The sequence below is a fragment of the Pipistrellus hanaki genome, assembly GCF_964339955.1.
Source record: "Pipistrellus hanaki genome assembly, chromosome: 1".
Lineage (NCBI taxonomy): Eukaryota > Metazoa > Chordata > Mammalia > Chiroptera > Vespertilionidae > Pipistrellus > Pipistrellus hanaki.
Genome location: NC_140503.1, coordinates 39,058,111 through 39,082,861, shown reverse-complemented (window position 1 = coordinate 39,082,861; position 24,751 = coordinate 39,058,111). Strand labels below are relative to the sequence as shown.

The following is a 24,751-nucleotide window of genomic DNA, read 5'->3' as shown; positions in this document are numbered from 1 at the left end:
TTAATAATGATCAGTTGTAAATTAACAAAATAATAAACAGAAGCACTAGAACTTACTGACCCTTTTTCTAATTTAAATGCTTTAAAGCAGGGGTCCTCAAACTTTTTAAAGTGGGGGCCAGATCACGGTCCCTCAGAGAGCTGGAGGGCCGGACTATATGAACTACTAATTCCTACTGTAACACCTCGGCTGCGCTCACTGCCCAAAAAACCTGGCGGGCCGGATCAGACTCCTCTGCGGGCCGCATGTGGCCCTCGGGCCGTAGTTTGAAGACCCCTGCTTTAGAGTATATGAACAAAACTGTGAACTGCTGATTTTCTCAATGAGTAAGTAGTCTTTCAGGACACTGAAAAGATAAACATATTGGGAGAATTGCTGCAAACTGTATGCTATAGAACTGTGGTCCACAAACTGCGGCTCACAAGCCCCCATGCGGCTCCCTGGCCCCTTGAGTGTGGCTCTTCCGCAAAATACCACAGCCTGCGCGAATCTATTTTGAAGAAGTGGTGTTAGAAGAAGTTTAAGTTTTAAAAAATTGGCTCTCAAAGGAAATTTCAAACATTGTATCGTTGATATTTGGCTCTGTTGACTAATGAGTTTGCCTACCACTGCTATAGAAGATTCACAACCTACTTTAACAGATCTGAAATAAAGAAACCTCTGCATAATACGATATTTACCAAGCTTTTAGAAAAAAAGATTCAGCTCAAATAAACTCACAAAAAAAAAAAGACTCAGCTATCAATGATTCTTATTAATATCACACAGAACCAGGATTTCCAGATACCATTCTGAGTAATTGTTATTCTAATTTATTTTCTTTTGGAGAAAAATGGCAAAAGACCACTGTGCATACCAGCATCAGCTTAAAAGAATTCCTATCAATCATTCGTGAAAGAAATAACTAGGCTTACAGGACTACAATATGAGAAGTTAACAAAAAAAAAACCCTGGTTTTCAAACTCTTTTGTGCACATCACCATTTTATAGTTTTCAATTGTGAAAGGAGACCTGCCTTTTAGCTACATAAGTAAATGTAGTACCTGTAAAGTTTCTCTGCATACATAGGCTATTTGCAATTCTGATAATGGTCCAGTAACTAAAAAGAAAAAAAAAAAGACCACATTGTAATACATCAGATTAAAAATATTATACTATTAATTTATTAATTTATTATATATAGAGGAAGGGTGAGAGAGAAAAAAATTAATGATGAGAGCATATCATTAATTGGCTGCTTCCTGCATATCGCTACTGGGGATCAAGCTGGGAACCCGGCATGTGCTCTGACCAGGAACTGAAGGCAAACTTTCAGTGCACAGGACAACACCCAACCAACCGAGCCACCAGGGCCATAGCAAGGTATTATTTCCTTAGTATAATTCTTTACTACAGCTGTCAAAATAGAGGCTTGATCCAGTACCTTATCTAAGAGTTTAAAAAGGAGGCAGATCACTTCTGGCAACCAGATCTCTCCCTATTATGAAATACAAAATCCTTCTGCATGTACCCAATATCTGAACTCTAGAGTGGTGTGTGCTGACAGTGAAACCAAAGGAGGTACTTCCTTTTAATCTTTTACTGCACATTTTAATCACTAGGTCTCTACACCTACTCTGAAACATAAACTTTTGATTCTTAGTAACTTGAAATCATAGTAAAAGAAGAAAAGCCACTTTGTTAACAGTTTATTGTAAGTATAGAGGCTCTTGGTTACTATGCTATCTAATATACTATTTATAGAAATGAGTACTACTTAAGATTCGACTTAATTCAACAAATACCAGATTTTAATAATGGAAAGTAGAAACTTCATGAAGATAAAATTAATGTCTCAAAACAATTCTTTAACTGAACATAAGGCATAATGAAAAAAATGCCAACTATATAGTTTTATTTATCCATATTATTGGGTTCTCATTCTGTAATAGTGCGATGAATAAGAATTATAATTACTGTATAAAAACTATATGAAATATAATTATTCATTATCATAGAGGAGACTTTTTTAGTTTTTATTTTTATTGATTTTTTAGAGAGAAAAGGGAAAAAGAGAGTAGGAAAGGAGAGGGAGAGAGAGAGAGGAAAACATCAATCTGTTGTTCCACTTATTTATGCATTCATTGGTTGATTCTCTAGTATATGCCCTGACCGAGAAGCAAAACCACAACATTGGCATATCAGGATGACACTCTAAGCAACTAAGCTACTCAGTCACGGCCACAGAAAATACTTTTAAATCAAGTGGCATAAAGCTATTTTCTATCAATAATTATTTAAAATCAACAGGGTAAAATAAAAGAGAACAGTCATTCTACTATGATATAATACATAAGAAAATAATAGACTACTATTAAGAAAATAAACCTTATTTTTCTCTTTTAAAACATGAGATTAGTTTTTGCTTTAAGCACTTTATTATTTTGTTTATCTGCAACTATGTGGTATTAAATATTATTTTAAATAAAAATAGCCATTCCCCACTCAGGGCATGTATAGAAGGCAATCTATTGATGTATCATTCTCTCTCTCTCTCTCTAACTTTTTCCCTCTCTAAAAAATAAAAAAAAGAGATAGCTGCCAGAGTTTAGACATCACAATCTTTTTTTGTCATGGCTTATTTTCTGTGATAAAATTAGGTAATTATTATATTTATTAATGTATAATTAAATAAAATGTCAATACATTTATATTATAATTCAAATTTTAATTTATGAATCCCACTTCTCTCTAGCAGTAATGACTTATCAATTTGATTATGTTTCCTTTAATTTTGGTGTGCATTTATATTTGTATGTATACTTTTACAACATCTAAGTATGAATGATTATGTTATACAATTTTTTTCATGATTCATTTTTTTCATTTAAAAAAATGTCCTTGGAGCAATATACCCCAGACAATATAAATGGAACTACTGCATCTTTTTAATTGCTTCATAGTATTCCATATTATAGATGCAGTGTATATTTAACCACCACTTTATTGACTGACAATTAAAAATTTGACCTCTACAATCTACATATATTATTTCAATGGCTATAGCACTTGTTTTTAGAAGTACTACGGTTGCATTTATAAGCTGCATGAAATTTTATAAGGCTTTCAATATAAAGATTTCAGCATAGAAACATTAAAAAACACTTCTTAGATGTTTAAAAATACCTAATAAATTATACAACACGTAACTGCAATAGTTTTACTATTCTACATCCAGTTAAATAAAGAAAGTTATTTTATAAGAATCTATGCTTAGTCTCATAAGCTCTAGAAATTCAGAAAATTGTCAACAACAAAACAAACTGGAAGCTAAATTGTAGAAACAAAAGAAAAACTATATTTCTACATAATATTATGCGGCAAAATCAAATTCAACAAAAAAAAAAGTGCCGAAATTAACAGAATGCTAAACAAAAATATTACAGCAACAACTACGGTAAATTGCTTTCCAAGGTAGCAGGTTAAAATATTAAGACAGGTATATAATTTCTTTTAGGAGAGAATTACCCTTGGCATTTTAATTCATACTTACAAGGAAATTTAGGCAGTTTTATTGGTAGAAAAATACTTTCCTAAAGGACTACATCTAAAAAGTAAAATTTGGATTATTCAAGTACACCTGACTTTCTCAGTTCAGGCTCCAGCAAATTTAACTGAATAAACAAAAAATTAAATTTAAATTTCTTTTATGCAATACTCCAGGAACAGAACAGACGAATGTAAAACAGTAAATCTACCTGTTAATATCCCTGGTTAATGAGACATGTCAAACAACACATTAAAATCAGAGTCAGTCTCAAAATATAAAAACAAATTAATAGTACCATGGTAAATATCTTGAAGTGATCCGCCACCACAGTATTCCATACAAATCCACAGTTTTTCCCGACTAATATGAAAGAGAAAGAAAAGTACATTAGCTAGTAATTCTCAACCACTGACAACTGTGAAGGCTTTCAGCACACCAAGATTTAGGATGAATTATCGCAACAGAAAATTGCCGTGGCAGTCTCTCTTCAAGTTACAGAAAATATACTGAATTCATCATTGTTCCCATCTTACATAGTTTGGAATATGACATCTTTTATAAGCTAAAATAAAATTATTACTTGTAATCATTCATAATATTTCATTAAGCTTGCCAGATAAGGCATAATTGCATATATGGAGGTGTTAATAGTAATATAGAGAGAAGCAATAAGAGAACCTAAGAAATTTTAGAACTTTAGACAATATAATTTTTAAAATTTATGTGTATAACATCACTGAAATAAAAGGGAAGGTGGTGGCAAAGAAATACAAAGAGAGATCAGAAGGTTTTTTTTTCTTACCTGAGATAGCTCCCAAAGTAGGCAACAATGTTGCAATGTTTACATTCTTTAACCATAAATATTTCTTGCTGAATCAAAGAAAAATCATCTCCTGAAAAACAAAATAACTTGGTCATCATATTAGATTTTGAATCTCTATATATGGGAAGAAGGATGGAAAACTTTACAATAAATATTAGAGATGAGGAATTAGACATTCTTAATACTTCAAAGAGAATATAAACTGGTACATTCTTTCTATAAAACCAGAAGCCATAAAAATGTACAAAATCTTTGAACTCATAATTTTGCTTCAAAATTTTTTTTCTTGAGATATGCAGATGAATGTTCTCTACAGTATGACACAACAATTAAAGAATGGTTAAATAACATGGTATAGTTACAGTTTTATAGTTAAAAACAGATTTTGATATGAAAATATGTTCATGATATATTAAGTGAAGGGATATTTTATATAATTATGTAAGTACATATGTATATAGAAAAAAACATTTCAAAAACATACACCATATTTATGTCTGGGTATTAAAACTAAAAGTAATTTTGCTTTCTTCTTTAATTTGCATTTTCCAATTTGTCTATCACAAACCTATATGAGTTAACAAGAAAAAGCTATATTAAAATGAAATATTATTCTTGGGAATTTATAGTTATTGTTAGATACATTCTGGCACTCCATTATGCCCCACTTGGGGCTCTTGCCCCTACTGGCGATTTTCCTCTCTCTCTAAAATCAATAAAAACACAGTTTAAAAAAATAAAGATCTTTTGTCTTAAATATATCGCAGTTTCACCATTACATATATGCATGGGCATTTTTTATTATTTACTCTGGTTAAAATTCTTAAATATTTGGTGTTTTCTCTGAGTTCTGAAAAATTTTCAACAGAAATGCTCCAAAAGCCTTTGCCACAGTGTGCTCCTAATTAGACCTAAGAGAGATCTTTCCACTCCATTTCGCACTTATTTTATAGTCTTCCATATTTTTGCTTCTTTGAGCTATGTTTTGCATAGTTTCTTCATTCAATCTATATCTAACTTGTTACATATATTGAATTTTAAATATATAATTATTTTTCATTTTCAGAACATAAATTTGGTTCTTTTTCAAATCTGCTTGTCTTTCTTTTGGCAATTTATTACTTTTTACTCATAGTTTCAAATCATTCTTTTATTTATCTAATCATACCATAAGTAGAGTATGTAACTCCAAAATCTGATGTCTTAATGGTTCTGTTCTGCTTATTGTCTCTGCTGGCTCTTGCTTAAAGCACCTTCATTCCTTGTATCTTCTGTGATTTTTTACTCTGAGCTAATATTTCTTGGAACTTTATGTGTGGGAATTCTTTTAAGCTGAGTTAAAGTAAGAGACTACATTAGCTTCTGTTATGTGACTGGGTGTGCCACCCAGAGACACATTTACAACTATTAAACCAAGAATTTTTATTTGGTTTTGCTAATCCTCACCAGAGGACATTTTTCCCACTGATTTTTGGAGAGAGTGGAAGGGAGGGAGGGGGGAGCGAAAAAGAGGGAAAGGGTAAAGAAAAGAGAGCGAGAGAGAGTGAGAGAGAAAGAGAGAAGAAAGATACTCATAGACTGGCTGCCTCTTGAATGCACCCCAACCCTGGACCCTTAGGTGCACAGGCCAATGCGCAACACTGGCCAGGACAAAACTCTCCCGAGGTTTTTAAAGCAACACACACAGTGCAATTCCAATTCAAGACAAGCAATACTCATTGTTGTTGTTTGCAGATGACATAGTACAATTATAGAAAACCCTAAAGATTCCACCAAAAAGCATTAGAACTAATAAATGAATTTGGTAAAGTAGCAGGATGTAAAATTAATAAAGAAATCAATAGCATTCTGAGCTACAGAAATAGTTAAATCATTCTTAGGAATAATCATTTGTCTGTATATAAAAATAACACATTTTTATATACCAGTAATGAACAATCAGAAAAAAATAAGAAAACAATTCCATTTATAATTAAAATTAAAAATTGCCTAGGAATAAATTTAATTAAGGAAATAAAAGACCTGTACTCAGAAAACTCTAAGACACTGAAGAAAAAAATCAATAATACAAACAAAAGGATATACCCCAAACAGTGAAAGCAATACTGAAAAAAAAAAAAAAAATTTCAATTGAGCAAAATGAATGGAGATTGCAAATAAATAGGACAGTCAATTCTAACAAAACATTTTCTTTGGGATGCCAAACTTAGATTCTGAAAATTCAACTAAAGAGAAAAATCCTCTCCATTTTAAATTCACTAATTTAGAACCTGGCATTGTAGTTCATCTTTTTTACTACATAGTAATAAAAAAAATATATTTCAACTTTATCTTGTATTCAAAAGCAAACTGGAATCTAATTGAAAAAGAATATCCTAGAATTAAGTGATTTTTACCTATTTAAATAGCAGGAAATATCTAACCATATTAGTTTTTTATATCTATTATTTAAAAGAACATATTTGGGGCCTTTTGTGACATCAAATTAACATTTTCCACCAATTTAGGCTTGAGCTTTCTAAATCCTAAAGATAGGATACTAATATTTTACTCTACAGGTTATTTTTAAAAATCGAAATTATTAGATTTTAAAAATAGAAGCAAATAGTGAATAGCAAGAACATAACACTTAACTAGGATAGCTGACATTTGTCCCATTTGGTCAAAGCCCCTACTTTGGAATTTCTTTGAAGAACATTAACAAGGCAAACTAACGGCTGTTTAAATCTTTATAGACCTTGACTTTTTTAAAATTTGTTCTTCTTTCTGTGCTTATCCAGGAAACAAGACAAAAGTGAGAAATGTTTTAAACATCTATTAAAAGATACTTACAGATTCTTTCTTATTTTAAAAATTGTTTACACTAATGAAATACATTTAACTTATTTTACTTAAACATACTGAACTATTTCATGATTATTTCAATTTAGTATTTAAAAAAATAAGCAAGCAAGCAAGCAAAAGTATACTGCATTAATGACTCTGGGTGGTAATTGTATTAAATTCCAACCCTGTAAGTAAGACTTACAGTTTTCAACAAACTATCATTTGCATAACTTTAAAATATTATCATATAGTTTCACCATAAAAGAAGGGTTATTAGAAGAGAGAAGAGAGGGGGAGGGAAAGTGGGATTCTAATGATTAAGTGTCCCAAGAATCTTGCTCCTATTCTGGCTGTTGGCTGCTACTAACTACAATTTTGCTTGAGCAAATGAACATCTATAAATTGAGTTAGAGGGCAAGCTGAAATTCAGACAAGGACAGAAAAATATGGTGACAAATATCATCATAATATCTGCTTTCTTTTCTGGGGTAATTCTGATGCCTGAACAAAGAGATGGAAAATGCAACTAAAAATCAAAACGATATCACTAATATACATTATTTACTTTCAATACTAATAACTGGTATGTCAAACTTTATTTGTAAGATAGTATCATATTTAATAAGCAGTTATTATTAAAATGAAATACAGAAATGTTTAAGTCATTCTTAGAAATAATAATTTGTCTGTGTATAAAAAGAATTTAAAAAAAACATGAGGACATAGGAAGGAATTCTGACTTGTTATCTTTTTCAGTTGTTTTTGTAGCTAATTAAAAAACCAATTCTCTGTGCTAATTTACTTTTATTGTTAAAGCTAATGTTCACTTTAGAATTTTTATGAGTATTAGGAAAAGCCTCAAAGGCAAATTTTCAGTAAAATTATAAAAATAACATAAAAAGGGGTAAGTCAGTAAATCAGTAATAAAATTCAAGGCTCTAATAAGTTTCTATTATTTTTAACTGGGGTGAAAAGTGTTATTTATAGCTGCAACTTCATTTACTTTAAAAAAAGTCTTGTTTATATTTAATCAGACATAAGGCTTTTTTGTAAGTCATATTGGCAAATAATTACCTTTTCATGTCTGAAAACAATTCTAAACCAGCTCATCTGTTAAATCAATACAAGGAAGCACTTTTGTAATGTGCTGGCTTAAGTACAATTTTTAAAAAAGCTGAATTCATTTCTGAAATACAGCTGTCTCCAGAATTATTTGACCTATCTAAACTGAATGATGAAGTAATTCTTTAGCATACCATCAGATTTTTTATCAAAACATTTCCTTAGGTCTATTCTGAAAATGTGACAAACACCATCTACTCTGGCTTTACTGAAAATTCTAAACCAAGCTATAAAAATCTATGGTCATACAGAAAACATTTCTTTTAAAGGCAAGATACAAGAGGAAAAAACTCCACAATTAAAATGTAATGAAACGGAAGAGAAACCAAGATGGCGGCCTAGGGCAGACACCCGAATGCAGCCTACCACAACAAATTTGAATTTAGAACTGAAAAACAGGGGAAACATCGCCCTGAAGGGCTGGACAGCTGGCTGAGAGGAGGCTCTACCATCTGGGAAGGAGAAAGAAGGCGCGCTGAACCTCAGGAACTGTGAAGGTGCAGAGAACTGTGCACAAGAAAAGGTGGCTGCCCGACTTCGCTGCCGGCTTGCTTGCGGAGCACGGAGAGGGCGGGCCGAGTTCGCTACTGGCTTACGGAGAGGGTGGACAGCTAATGCACGGCAGCTGGCTTTCTAGTTCGGGAGGAAAACAGAACCACCCAATTGCACTGATAAATGGCCCCAGACAGGGAGAGGCCAGACTGTCAGGCAGTGGGCAGAGATCTCTCGGAGGTGTGGGAAGCCAGCGGCCATTATTGCGGGACTCAGAAACCAGACCCTCGTAGGGAGGGGCTGAATAAAGCTTGTCTGCACCACCCCGAGACTCCGCCACATCCAAGCAGAGCACAGAAGCCCTTCCAGTGGCTAGCTTTCTCGTTCATAGTGAATGGGACTCTCCTAGGGAGTGACAGACAGGAATTTAAAGCTTGTCTGCGCCTATACCAAATAGGTGCATAGGTACGCGAGCCTGCAACCAATTCAACAAAGCTTGTCTGTGCCACCCCGAGACTGCCCCATTCAAGCGGAATACAGAAACCCTCCTAGCTGAGACACTTCTGATCCTCATAGCCAATTGGCTTAGAGATCAACGCTTCCCAGTGATACCAACAACAAGCAAGGCTTAACAACAAGACTGCACACACAGCCCACAAAGGGCTACACCAAGACTGTCCACCTCAGGTAACTGGGAGGCTGACTCACTGAACCATATAGGACACCTTAGCACACAAAGCCACCCTACCAACTCAGGGAAGCTGTGAAAATGCCGAGACAAGGAAACAGATCACAAACAAAAAAAATGGAGGAAAAAAAGCGACTGGATATAGAGTTCAAAACCACGCATATAAGGTTTTTCAAGAATTTCCTAGAAAAGGTCGATAAGACCTATGAGGATATGAAAAGGCATCAACTATAATAGAAATAATAAGAGGTCAACAAGAAATAATAAGGGATCAACAAGAAATAAAGAATACATTGTCTGAAATAAAATAAAAAAATATTATACAGAGTCCTAAAAACAGAATGAAAGATCGCAAGAATCAAGTCAAAGATTTGGAACATAAAGAGCCAGAAGACACTCCTCCGCAGAAGCAAGAAGACAAGAGAATCCAGAAAGTTGAAGATAATGTAAGAAACCTCTGGGACAACTTCAAGTGAACCAACATCAGAATTATGGGGGTCCCAGAAGATGAGAGAGAGCAAGATACCGAAAACATACTGAAAGAAATAGTGACAGAAAACTTTCCCCACTTGGAGAAAGAATTAGACTTACAAGTCCAGGAAGCACACAGAACTCCAAACAAAAGGAATCCAAAGAGGACCACATCAAGACATATCATAATTAAAATTCCAAGAGCAAAAGACAAAGAGAGAATATTAAAAGCAGCAAGAGCAAAGCAGGTAGTTACCTATAAAGGAGCACCCATACGATTGTCAGCTGATTTCTCAACGGAAACCATGCAGGCTAGATGGGAATGGCAAGAAATATTCAAGGTGATAAATAGCAAGAACCTACAGCCAAAAATACTCTACCCAGCAAAGCTATCACTCAGAATCGAAGGCCAGATAAAGAGCTTCACTAATAAAAAAAGCTAAAGGAGTTCATTACCGCCAACCAGAATTATATGAATTGCTGAAGGGGGTTCTTTCGGAAGAGAAAGTAAATAAAGATAAAAACTATGAACAACAAATACGTAACTATCAAGTGAATCTAAAAACCCAAGGGAATTAAAAAAAAATCTGATGAACACTATTAACTGGTGAATATAATAGAATCAGAGGTATGGAAGGGGAGTGAACTGACGATTCTTGGGGAAAAGGGGAGAGGGTGGTGTGGGAAGAGACTGAACATAAACTGTGCACCTATGGATGAGGACAATGGGGGGTGGGGCAAGGGCAGAGGATGGGGTGGGAACCTGGTGGAGGGGAGCAATGGAAGCGGGGGGGGGGGGGGGGAAATGAAGAACATTTGTAATAAGATGAACAATAAAGATTTATTTAAAAAAAAAGTAAAATGCAATGAAACAACCCAAATGAATAAAATCACCATCACAAACAGAAGATCAGTTCCTCAATTCTAAAGCACAGATGATGAAAATAAATGAAACTGTTTTCTAAAAAGAAAAGTATACATACTTAAAATAATTTAGACCCTCACATTTTATTTCTCAGGTGACTAATTTTATAGTTGATATTTACTAATTTTTAAAATTACAATTACAACTAACCATGAATAAAAATCTAAAGGTAAAATAAAGATTAAGGCTGTATTTTCTGCATATCACAGCTTAGAGAAGATATGTGCAGGCAGCACTTGGTGCCACAAACCATCAGGCAGAAGCAACAAGTTACCAGGCTGGCCTTACAGTTTTCTCTAATAGTATTCAAGGGAGAAAATGCCTATAGGTTTTTTGATGGTGAGAAAAGAATGTGTGATTCAATAATTATATACCTAATTAATTTGTCAGTCTTATACAAAGACAATAGAAAGACAAATATAATATTCATCTGTACAAAGAATATACTGTTCCAGGTGTTGCAATATGGCAGTGAAGACAGATCACTATTCTCATGATCTTACACTGTAGGAGAGACTGACCTTAAACAAACAAACATCCTATATAATAAAGATGTTACAGTGAAGTGTAACAACCAACCGTGTTACCGAGTAACGACCGGATCATGGATCAGGAGGAGGGTGGGGCAGCAAGCTATAAGTGGGCAGCAGAGAGCTACAGAAGGGGACAGGGCAGCAAGCAATGGGGGTCGGGAAGCGGGTAGAGGGAGCTACAGGAGGGTGGGGAAGCAGGCAGAGAGCTATAGAAGGGTGGCAGCGAGCTACCAGTGCATGGATTTTGCTCAGGGCTAATAGTCCTATATAATAAAAGCCTAATATACAAATTGACAGTCACTCCAACACACAAGATGGCTGCCCCATGTAGACACAAAATGGCCGCCACAAGATCGCCAGCAGGGGAGGGCAATTGGGGGCGACCAGGCCTGCAGGGGAGGGCAGTTGGGGGCAACGAGGCCTGCAGGTGAGGAAAGTTAGGGGTGACCAGGCAGGCAAGGGAGGACATTAGGGATGACTGAACCAGTAGGAAAGGGCAGTTGGGGGCAACCAGGCCTGCAGGGGAGGACAGTTAGGGGTGACCAGGCCTGCAGGGGAGGACAGTTAGGGGTGACCAGGCCTGCAGGGGAGGGCAGTTAGGGGCAATTGGGCTGGCAGGGGAGCAATTAGGCATCAATCAGGCTGGCAGGGAATGGTTAGGGGGTGATCAGGCTGGCAGGCAGAAGCAGTTAGGAGCAATCAGGCAGGCAGGTGAGCAGTTGGGAGCCAGCAGTCCTAGATTGTGAGAGGGGTCCCAGACTGGAGAGGTTGCAGGCTTGGCTGAGGGGCACCCCCCTTCCCCCGTACACAAATTTCATGCACCGGGCCTGTAGTGTATAAATAAATACCAAACAGTTACATGTCCTATGCAGAGAAATAAAATAACAGGGCCTGGGTGTCTACTTTAAATTAGGTAGTCAGAAATGGGTCTCTCTGAGGACACAACAGAATGACCAAGATTCTGAATGACCAAGAATCTCCTGAGAATAGAAGAGCTAGTTTAATCTTGGACTGTTTTATTTTATTTTGATCCTCACCTGAGGATATGCTTTTATTGGTATTTTTAGAAAGATAGAAACATCCATTGGCTGCCCTGACCAGGTTTGAAACCTGCAACCTTTCGGTGTATGGGACAACACTCCAACCAACTGGGCTGTTTCAATAAAAAGAAAGCAGAGGCAGAGTAAGGAAGCAGAAGTCATACATGATGAGCTCAGAACAGTAGACAGAGCAGCTCATATGGGGTTTTATGAGCAAGGTGGAAAGTTTGAATATTATTCTAAGTGGATTTGGAAAAGCCAAAAATGTTTTAATCAGGAGAGCACAAAAATTTGTGTTTAAAAGGATCACTCAAGTAGTTTTATGGAAACTAGATGGTGGCAGATGGGAAGTGTGGGAGAGGAAACAGGGAAGCCAAGAGAGTGGAGAAGGCAATAATGAGAAGTAGTTGGATTCAGGAGATGTTTTGGAAGTGGAGTTGAAGGAACTTGCTGACAGACTGACCCTGGAGTATAAAAAAGAGAGAGAAATAAGGCAATGGGGTTGGCTAACTGCCAAACAAAATGGGGAAGACTGATCTAGGAAAAAGCAGGCTTGGGAAGATCAATCAATTTGTGGATTCAAATTACATTATTCTTAAGACTTTCATGATCCATTCCATCAACAGCTAACCTATTGTCTATCCTATTGATAAAAGTCTATGTGGTCGTCATGCCCTCACGCCACGAGGCCCTCACACCGCAACAAGCGATCAACAGGAGGCTGTGTGCGCAGGTGGGCGGGGCTATGTGTGCGCCCTAAAACTATAAAACTCTTTAAATAAAAAATAGGCAAAAGACTCATGATATTAAATTTAGCAATAATTTCTTGGGTATGAACCAAAGGTATAGCAACAAAAGAATAAATTAAAAATTGGACTTCATGAAATGTTTAAAATTTGGGGCATCAAAAGAAACTATCAACACAAAAAGCAACCCAAATAATGGGAGAAGATATATGTAAAACACAAATCTGATGAGATTAATATCTAGACTATATACAGAACATCTAAAACTCAACACTACCAAAAAACAACCAGATTAAAAAACAAAGGACTTACAATAAATATTTCTCCAAAGCAGATATACAAATAAGCACATGAAAAGATACCAACATTACTAATTATTAGGAAATACAAATAAAAACTGCAATGAGATACCACCTACTCACACCCATTAGAATTGCAATTATAACAAACAAACCAAAATAGAAAAATAACAATTGTTGGAAAGAATATAGAGAAATTGGAACCCTTGTGCACTGTTGGAAGGAATGTAAAATTGCACAGCCACTGTGGAAAATAGTATGGCGGTCCCTCAAAAAATTAAAAATAGAAATATATGATCTAGCAATTCCACTACTGGTATATACCCAAAAGACTGAAAGCAGGTTCTCAAAGAAATACTTGTAGCTTATGTTCATAGCAGTATTATTCACAATAGCTAAAGTTGAAAGCAACCCAAGTGTCCAACAGGTGAGTGGATAAAAAAAATGTGGCAAATAGCCGGGACCGGTTTGGCTCAATGGATAGAGCGTCGGCTTGGGGACCAAAGGGTCCCGGGTTCGATTCCGGTCGAGGGCATGTACCTGGGTTGCGGGCATATCCCCGGTAGGGGGTGTGCAGGAGGCGGCTGATTGATGACTCTCTCTCATCGATGTTTCTGACTCTCTGTCTCTCTCCCTTCCTCTCTGTACAAAATCAATAAAATATATTTTACCAAAAAAAAAAAAAAAAAATGTGGCAAATATATACATAATGGAACATTATTCAGTCCTAAAAAGAAAGGAAACTGTGTGACAACATGGATGAAGCTTGAGAAATAAACCAGTAACAGAAAGACAAATATTGTATATGAAGTACCTAAAGTAGTCAAATCAGAGACAGAAAATAGAATAGTGGTTGACAGGGGCTGGGGGGAAGAGGGGAATGGGAAGTTACTGTTAACTGACTACAGAGTTTCAGATGAAAGAGCTCAGGAGTTGGATGGTGTTGATGGTAGCACATTTAGCCCTGGCCAATTTTCTCAATGGTAAGAGCAATGGCCCACAGACCAAAGGGTCTTAGGTTTGACTCCCAGTCAAGAACACATACCTCGGTTGCAGGTTTGATCTCTGGCCCTGGTCAAGGCATGTGAGAGGCAACCAGTCAATGTGCCTCTCTCCCATAGATGTTTTTATCTAAAGATTAATGGAAAAAATATCCTTGGATGAGGATTAAAAAAAAAAAAAAAGGTTTAGATGGTAAATTTTATGTAATGTTTATTTTACCACAGTAAAAAAAGAAAAAAAAATATGGAGGAAAAAAACTACTATTGTGCTCATTAGAAACTTATAATTTTGACAATATAGATGGATCTTGAGGGCATTATAAATATAACAGATCTCACTTATGGGTGGAATCTTTTAAAAAACACACCAAAAAATCAAGTTCATGGATACAGAGAACAGATAGGAAGCGAATGGATGGGAAAAATGAGTGAAGGAATATAAAAGGTAGGAGCTTCCAGCTATAAAATAAGTAAGTCATGGGATGTAATGCACAGCATGGTAACTATCTACATATATAAAAGCCTAAGCAACTGAATGACTGAACAGGCAGTCGACTGACTGGTCACTCTGACGCACAGTGACCACCAGAGGTCAGACCCTCAATGCAGGAGCTGTCCCCTGGTGGTCAGTACATTCCCACAGCCAACCTCCTGTGATCAGCCAACCTCCAGCAATACCTCCTCTCCCTCCCCACCCTCCCTCGGCTGGCTGCCCTGATAGGCCCTTATCAGGACTGGGCGAGATGGTCTCAATGAGGCCCGATTGCCCGCCAGGCTGAGGACCCCACCCATGTACGAATTCAAGCACCAGGCCTCTAGTAGTTAATATTATTGTATTGCATATTTGAAAGTTGTTCAGAGTAAATTAAAAATATATATATACTTGTATTGATTTCAGAGAGGAGAGGAAGAGGGAGAGACAGAAATATCAATGATGAGAGAGAATCATTGATTGGTCGCCTCCTGCAGGGCCCCACTGGGGATCAAGCCTGCAACCCAGGCATGTGCTGTGACCGGGAACCAAACTCCAATCTCCAATCTCCTGGTTGTTCATAGGCCGATGCTCAACCACCAAACTATGCCGGCCACCCAAAAGAGCAAATCTTAAAAGTTCTCATCACAGGGAAAAAAAATGTAACTATGTATGGTGATAGATATTAACTAGATTTACTGTGATCCTTTTACAATATGGACAAATATTGAATCATTATGTTGTACACCTGAAACTAATATAATGTTGTATGTCACTTATAACTCAATTAAAAAGAAAAAAATATTTACTGACCTATGTAAAAGCTATGTAATGTAAGTGAAGAACAGCATATAGTACATATATTAATAGTATATGCTCTCTGTAAAATCTTTACATGTATACAGAGGAGGAAAATAAGAGGAAATACACTAAAAGGCAATAATAGTTATCCCTGGGTGACAAATGGATTATTTTTATTTTCTTCTTTATAATTTCTGAATTTTCTAATTTTTGTGGTAAACCTGGACACAAAACCAATTGAATACTTTTTTAAAAGATCCCATTACGAAGAGAAAAAAAACCTTTGAGGATATCAAAATAATAAAATGGTTTCAGGTCTTACATAATACTTTTGTTTTCAAAGCAAATCACTCAGTATGTTTTAAAAGAGCCTCTGACAGAAAGAGTTAAAAAAAAAAAAAAAAAAAAAAAAAGCATTTCTGACAGAAAGTGTTAAAAAAAAGTCTAAGACCAGAATTATTAAACCTAAATCAATCAGCAAGACAACAGCTAACATATAAAATATCATTATGCCAAATATTCCCAAATATTCCCAAAAATCAATGAATACTTTCCTAATCAAATTCTCATAGAAGTTAATACCGAAGCTCAATTATCTCACTATAACTTAAAAACTACTTTAACATTGTCAATGTGTCTTCCAATTTTTGAATGTGCACATTTGAACTTTTATTTAGCAATAAAACTTGTCTTTAATTAATAACCTCCAATGCAATTTAATGTAGCCATATTTGAGAAATCCTATTGCCCTGACAATATATAAACATTTCTTTTGGAAGAAGGGAAACAAAGAAATATGGAAAATGTTTTTAAGTTCTATATTTGTGAACTGCACAAGAAAAGTGTTAAAAAATTGTCATGAGTGTTTTAATACGTACCAGGCTCCAATTTTATAATTTTTACTGCAGCCAACTCTCCCGTATGTATATTTCTGGCCTAAAATGAAAATAAAATATTTTAAAAGCTTGTTAACTATATAAAAGTTATGTTAATTGTTGCTTATCAATCATGTTTTAAATAAAGCTAAAAAACAAAATTTTAATGAGTATATTTATTTTTCCATTAAAAGAAAATACACAAAATATTACCTTTACTCCCACCACTTAAAAACAGTTATGGTTTATAATGTTGGTGTACTTCCTCAAAGTCTTTTCTTTATACTTGAGTTAATATTTTTCTATTTTGTATTTTTATCTTTACTATAGAAAGTATTACAGATGTCCTCTCCTTCACCAATCCCCTCCCCTGATATTTTTCTTAATTAAAAAAATACTCATGAGGAAATTGGCTTTGGGTGGTGAGCATGCAATAGAGTATACAAATGTTGAATTACAATGTTGTACACCTGAAATTTACATATTGTCATTAACCAATGTGAGAGAGCATAGGGACCTGGACCTGGGATCCCAAGGACATTACACCAAAAACCCCACAGAGCTGACATTTCCCCATGGCCCCTCCTGGGATTCCAAGGCTTCCTGACGGCCAGAAAAAGAACCCCACTCATAGGCCCACCGCAAGAATGCAACCATTCCTCCACTTCCTACCGAAATGTCTTATGTCCCCCTTCTAAACTCTTGCTTTTCATACCCTGACACAGCAAATTCCCAAGGCCGCTTTTTTTTAAAGTCTACCTTTTCACACAAGTCTGCTTTGCCCCCAACTTATAAAACAGCTAAGCAGAGCCAGTCCCTAAGCCAGTTCAGAGGACCTTTCTTTTCCTCAGTGCTGCCTCTCTTGTGCTCCAGCATAAGCTTAATAAAATATGTCTGGAAAATTCTCTGGGGCTTCCTCTCGATTTCTATCTTGGAGAACCCAGGAACCCCAACACTGGTAACAAAAATTACTTCAATAAATTTAACTTAGTCCACTGGGGCGTGTCTCAGTGATTGAGTGATGACCTAAGAACCAGGAAGGAGGTCATGGTTTGATTTCCAGTCCGGGCATATGCATGATCTCCAGTAGGAGGGCATGCAGAAGGCAACCAACAATGATTTTCTTTCATCATTGATGTTTCTATCTCACTCTTCCTCTCCCTTCCTCTCTGAAATCAATAAAAAGATATTTTAAAAATTCTTGAAGTTAACTTAAAAAAAGAAAAGCAAGGAAAAATACTCACGATTGTTATATATTTGATAAATATAGTCATAGGCCATTAAAAGAAAATAGAAATATATAAATAAAAATAAATCCCTAGCCGGATAGCTAAGTTGGTTGGAGCATCATCCTGTGTACCAAGAGGTTGCAGGTTTGATTTCTGGTCAGGCACATATAGATTGTGGATTTGTTCCCAGTACGGGTGCACACAGGAGGCAATCGATGGAGGTTTCTTTCTCTTCCTCCCTCTCTCCCCAAAGTCAATAAAAACATATCCTCAGGGGAAGATTAAAAAACAAACACAAATCATCTGTATCTTACAACCTGGAGGGAAAAAGTTTAAAAGCTAACATATAGTGTGTTTCTTTTTCTGGTCTGTGTGTGCATGCATATGTGCATGTGTGCCTGACAGTGTGTATGTGTTGTAGAAGACAATGATGTCATCACAATCTTCTACAACATGCTTTGCAAACTGCTTAATTTTCCATAAATGGAATATTTAGTGTGTGAGAGTGTACATATGTTGTAGAAGAGGATGATGCCATTAGTCTTCTAAACATGATTTGCAATACTGCCTAATTTTCTATTAATGGAACATATAATTTAGAGGCCTGGTGCACAAAATTCATGCATGGACGTGTGTGTGTCGCTCAAACCCAGCCTGCACCCTGTCCAATCTAGGACATCCCTCTCACAATCCAGTACTGCTGGCTCCCAACTGCTCGCCTGCCTGCCTGCCTGATTGCCCCTAACTGCCCTCCCCTGCAGGCCTGGTCGCCCCCAACTGCCCTGGCCTGCAGGCTGGGTCCCCCGCAACTGCTCTCCCCTGCAGGCCTGTGTCCCCTCCCAACTGCCCTTCCATGAAGGCCTGGTTGTCCCCAACTTCCCTCCATTGCCGACTTGGTCACCCCTAATTGCCCTTTTTTGCAGGCTTGATTGCCCCCAACTGCCTGCCCCTGCAGGCCTGGTTCCTCCTAACTGCCCTCCCCTTCTGGCTATCTGTGGCGGCCATCTTGTATCCACATAGGGGCAGCCGTCTTTGACCACATGGAGGAAGCCATCTTGTGTGTTGGAATGATGCTCAATTTGCATATTACTCTTTTATTAGATAGGAGGATAGAGACCTGGTGCATGGGTGGGGGCCAGCTGGTTTGCCCTGAAGGAAGTCCCGGATCAGGGTGAGGATTCCCTAGGGGCGTGGGGTGGCCTGGGCTAGGAACCTATGGTGGTTTGCAGGCCAGCCACGCCCCGCCTAGCAACCCAAGTGGAGGCCCTGGTATCTGGATTTATCTATCTTCTATAATTGAAACTTTGTAGCCTTGAGCAGAGGCCAGGGCCGCGGGGCGGGGGGGTGGGGGTGAGGGATGGAAGTTTGGTTTCCTTCATCACTGGGGGCAATCCAAGCCTCCTGCTTGTTCCAGCTCCATGGCCATTGCCATATTTGTTGGGTTAATTTGCATACTCGCTCTTGATTGGCTGGTGGGCATGGCTTGTGGGCGTAGTGGAGGTATGCTTCAATTTGCATGTTTCTCTTTTATTAGCTAGGATATATCACTCATACAAGATATTAATAAAAGAAGAAACTGTGTGTGGGTGAGTGGGGGAGGTGCCGATGAATATAACTCCATGTACTCTTTGCTCAATTATTCTGTAAATCTAATACTGTACAAAAAGTCTATTAATTATTTTTAAAATAACACATATAGAATTATTTTAAATATATACTTTCAGATTCATTTGAGTCAACACAAATACACTGTTTTAATGTATTTGAACAAAAATGTTGCAAGGACCAAAGACATCTTTACTTATTTATTTTTTAGAATTTCTGATGGCTTCAGAAAGAAATATACCATTGGAGGATTTGAACAACAATCACATAACCACATAAAAATAAAAACGGTGAATAGTCTCTTCAATTAATGGTGCTGGGAAAACTGGAAAGCCACGTGCAAATAAATAAAACTGGATTACAGTTTGTCCCCAAGTATAAAAAATTAATTCAATATGGATTAAAGACCTAAATATAAGACTTGGAACTATTGTATAAGTTACATAGAAGAAAATATAGATACCAAACTTATGGACCTGAGTGGTAGAGAACATTTATAGACTTGACCCCAAAGGCAAGGGAGGTAACGGTAAAAAAATAAATTAATGGGACCTATTTCAAACTGAAGAGCTTCTGCACAGCAAAAGAAAAGAATAACAAAACGAACAGGCAGCCACCCAGATGGTAGATGATATTTCAAACAGTAACTCAGACAAAGGTTTAATTTCCAAAACATATAAAGAACTCGTAAAACTCAACACCAAACAACCCAATCAAAAAATGGGCAGAAGACCTGAAATACACCTTTCCCAAGAAGACATATGAACAGCCAATCCTATATAATAAAAGAGTAATATGCAAATTAACCATCACTTTGCTACACCCACAAGCCATGCCCACCAGCCAATCAGGAGTGAATATGCAAATAAACCCAACCAAGATGGCTACTGCCACAGAGAGCAGGAGGGAGGCTTGGGTTTCCCCGACAATGGAGGAAGTCAAGCTTTCCACCTGCCCTTGCCAGCCTAGGCTCCACTCCAGACTATAAAGTTTCAATGATAGAAGTACATAAAGCAAAACAGAAATGGTGGCAGCCACAGAGCTGGAAAGAGCAGGAGGCTAGGGTTGCCCCAGCAATGGAGGAAGCTTTCTGCACACCCTGGCTGGCCCAGGCCTCTGCTTAAGGTTACAAAGTTTCAATTATAGAAGGTACATAAATCCCAACAGAAATGGCTGCTGGGAAGCAAGCAGAAGGCTTGGCTCCGCTCCAGGCTACAAAGTTTCAATTATGGAAGATAAATAAATCCCAGATAACGGGGCCTCCACTTGGGTCACCAGGAGGCATGGCCAGCCTGCAAACCTCCACAGGCCCCTTGCCCAGGTTGCCCCACACCCAAGGGAACCCCCACCTTGATCTGGGACACCCTTCAGGGCAAACCAGCTGGCCCCCACCCATGCACCAGGCCTCCATCCTTACTAATAAAAGAGTAATATGTAGATTGACCATCACTCCAACACACAAGATAGCTTCCCCCATGTGGTCAAAGATGGCTGCTCCATGTAGACACAAGATGGCCGCTCCATGTAGACACAAGATGGCCGCCACAAGATGGTCAGCAGGGGAGGGCAGTTGGAAGGGACCAGGCCTACAAGGGAGAGCAGTTGGGGGTGATCAAGCCTGCAGGGCAGGGCAGTTAGGGGTAACCAAGCCGGCAGAAGAGGGAAGTTGGGGGCAACTGGGCCTGCAGGGAAGGGCAGCTGGGAGGGGCCCAGGCCTGCAGGGGAGAGCAGTTAGGGGTGACCAGGCCTGCAGGAGAGGGCAGTTAGGGACAAATAGGTTGGCAGGGGAGCAGTTAGACATCAATGAGGCTGGCAGGGGAGTGGTTAGGGGGTGGTCAGGCTGGCAGGCAGAAGTAGTTAGGGGCAATCAGGAAGGAAGGCAGGTGAGCAGTTGGGAGCCAGCAATCCCGGATTGTGAGAGAGATGTCCACTGGGATGGGGCCTAAACAGGCAGTCAGACATCCCTTGAGAGGTCCCAGATTGAAGAAGGTGCAGGCTGGGCTGAGCGATACCCCCTCCCCATGCACAAATTTCGTGCACAGAGCCTCTAGTACTATCTAATAAAGAGGGAATATGCTAACTGACCCTCATGCTGTCACAAATATAACAGGGCCCACAGCCAATAAGGAGGGACTATGCTAAGTGACTGCCCCGTCTTCAAAGATGGCAGCACCACAGCCAATAGGAGGGAATGTTAATTGACTGCCCAGCCCTCAAGATGGCGGCACCCAAAGCCAATAAGAAGGGAATATACTAATTGAATGCCATGCCCACAAAGATGGCAGCACCCACAGCCACAAGATGGCAGAATCCAGTCCCCTCAGCCACTCTGCGTACCTGCCTAAGAAGTCCCCCAGCTGCCCAGGGTCGGCCCGAGGCTCAGGTAACTAGGGCTAGCTGAGGCTTGCTCTGCTAGCAGTGGCAACAGCAGAGGTGTGATGGGGAGTCACCTTCCCCTGATCGCCGGGTTATCTCCCACCCCTGAGGGCTCCTGGACTGTGAGAGGGGGCAGGCCCGGCTGAGGGACCTTCTGCCCTCCCTCCAGTGCATGAATTTTCATGCACCGGGGATCCAGTAGATATATAAAAAGATGTTTAACTTCACTGGCAATTAGAGAAGTGCAAATTAAAATTACAATGAGATACCACCTTACACCTATTAGTAGTCGCCATTATCAACAAGACAAGCAATAACAAATGTTGGAGAGGTTGTGGAAAAAGGGAACCCTCATTCATTGCTAGTTAGAATGTATACTGGTACAAACCAGTATGGAAAGCAGTCTGGCGACTCCTCAAAAAATTAAGAATTGAGCTACCATATACCCAGCAACCCTACTCCTGGATATATATCCAAAAAACTCAAAAATCATGTATTCTCAAAGAAACATGCACCTCTATGTTCACTGCAGCATTATTCATGGTGGCCAAGACATGGCAACAACCAAAGTGTTCTGCGATAGAGGACTGGAAGAGAATGTGGTACATACACACAAGGGAATACTACTCAGCCATAAGAAAGGATGAAATAGCACCATTTGCAACAACATGGATGGACCTTGAGAACATTATGCTAAGTGAAATAAGTCAGACAGAAAAAACTAAGAACCATATGATATCACTCATATGGTTCACTCATTTGTGGGATATAAAACTGAAACTTATGAACACAAACAGCAGTGTGGTGGTTGCCAGAGAGAAGGGGGTCGAGGGGAGAAGGGGTCCTATTATGAGGTGACAGAATATTGTGGGCACATAGTGCTATATACAAATTTTATAACTTAGAAATCCACACATGAAATCTCTATGTTCGACCAATGTCACCCCAATAAAATGTAATAAAAAATAAAATTCAGCTACACTATGCAGAGGTTTTAAAAATATATGTAGTTAAGTAAAAAGTAAAGAAAACCCCATAACCCTAACTCTCACTGATAGAATAAATATGTAAATGTCAGTCTCCACTTTGAAGACATATTTCTGTTCTCTCCAAGTGAACAACTGATGGGAACATGTTTTCATTCTGTAATTTTCCAGCTGCATTTTTAAAAAGAAAGCAGTACCAGGCTCTTTTATAATAAAAGGCAAAGAGGCTTTCAGAAAAAAAAAAGATATTCTAAATAGAGACTTTACAGATTCAATGTTCCAAAGAGATCTTTCAGGTATTTAACACAAAAGATTCAATTTCACACTGAAATACAAAGTAGTCATATGTAATATTGGTGTTTGAAACCCAACATTTCCCTGCAACAAGTTAAATGTGACAGTCTCAAGCATTTTTGTTTTTAAACCATAAGAATTTGAATCTGCATTATATTTACAGAAGAAACTAATAGAAGTACCGCAGCACTCCAATATCACCATAAATCGATAAAACAGCCTTTCCACTCAATTGTTTATACTCTCATTGCCAATGCAGTTCTCTTTAATTTCCTAAGTAACATTTTCAATTCATTTTTCTACTGTAAAAGCATTTTAACTCAAACTCTCCTGTTTTGGATTTTTAAATTCCCAGTAAAAAGTTAGCCTTACATTTCCACTAGCACCAAGAAAAAAAATTAACGATGCTGATCTTTCTAACTAAGCCATTTCTATTTCAACAATATTATTCAGTTGCTTTTTTTTTTTAATCAGCCATTAACTTTCCTACATGCTGTGAAATTTTTAATTCGGCAAATAATTAAAGGAAGGCTTTATGTTTATACATTTTAACTACAATTTTTCAACAAATAAGAAGATATACACATTACATCTCAGTAGCCATGCAGTCAGAAGGTAATTTTTTTAAAATTGTTTTTACTGATTTTTAGAGAGAGAGAAAGCGAGGAGAGGGAGAGGGGAAGAGAGAGAAACATCCATCAGCTACCTCCTGCATGAGCCCCACAAACAGAGCATGTGCCTGGACGGGAAATGAACTGGTGATCTTTTGGTGCGAGGGGCGACGCCCAATCAACTGAACCACAACAGACAGGGCAATTTTTCAAAACTAGGGCAAAAAAATGAAACCAGTGCCGTGGCCAATTTGGTTCCATGGTGATAGCGTTGTCCTGTGCACTGAAAGGCTGCCAGTATGATTCCAGGTCAAGGCACATTTATCCCGGGTCAAGGCACATACCTGGTTGTGAGTTTGATTCTCCCCACCCCATCTGGGTAAGGAAGGCAACCAAAGGATGTTTGCATCTCACATCCAATGTTTATTTTTCTCTTTCTCTTCCCACCCCTCCCCCTTTTCCTCCTCTTCTTCCTCTCCAGCCCTGCCCTCCCTTCAGCTCTTATATTCCACTTTACTGTTGTTCACATGAGGCCCCTTTGCCTATCCTCTGTTAATTTTCTCTTAACATAGATTTAGAGTCACAAAACTTTTCCAGGAAGCCAACCAGGGACATCAGTTTTAAATATGCACCCTTCCCTCAAAGCCAACCAGGGGCATCTGTTTTAAATATGCCCTGTTCCACTAAAAATAGTCTTTAACATAACAAGAGAAAATCCAGATGTCTCCAGGTTGTAGTGGCTAGTGACTACTACTCAGAGTCAGAATTATACAACCCAGATTAAAGAATATGAACTTCAATACAAAAGTGGCAATACAACACCTGTAAGTTTGAAGGAATGCAAAGTAGCTCATTTATCCACAAAAGAAGAACATAGTCAATTATTTCATAAGCTGTAAAACCTCTATACCTGATTTCTGTATGGAACATTGTTTTTGACTGGTTTGTTCATTCAATATATATTATTGAACTAAAGGCCTGGTACACAAAATCCGTGCACGGGGGCG

At 37.9% G+C, this 24,751-nt stretch overlaps 1 protein-coding gene across 1 annotated transcript in view; it reads right to left on the bottom strand.

Moving 5' to 3' along the window:
- Positions 1–24,751, bottom strand: part of MAP4K5 (mitogen-activated protein kinase kinase kinase kinase 5) — a 92,099-nt gene that overhangs the window by 56,188 nt on the left and 11,160 nt on the right. Inside the window, exons 3-6 of the mRNA XM_084886839.1 lie at positions 16,647–16,704; positions 4,332–4,422; positions 3,825–3,889; positions 1,044–1,099 (exon numbers count right to left, since the gene is read on the bottom strand). Of these exons, the coding sequence (XP_084742965.1) occupies positions 1,044–1,099; positions 3,825–3,889; positions 4,332–4,422; positions 16,647–16,704 (270 nt within the window). The remainder of the gene's footprint in view (positions 1–1,043; positions 1,100–3,824; positions 3,890–4,331; positions 4,423–16,646; positions 16,705–24,751) is intronic.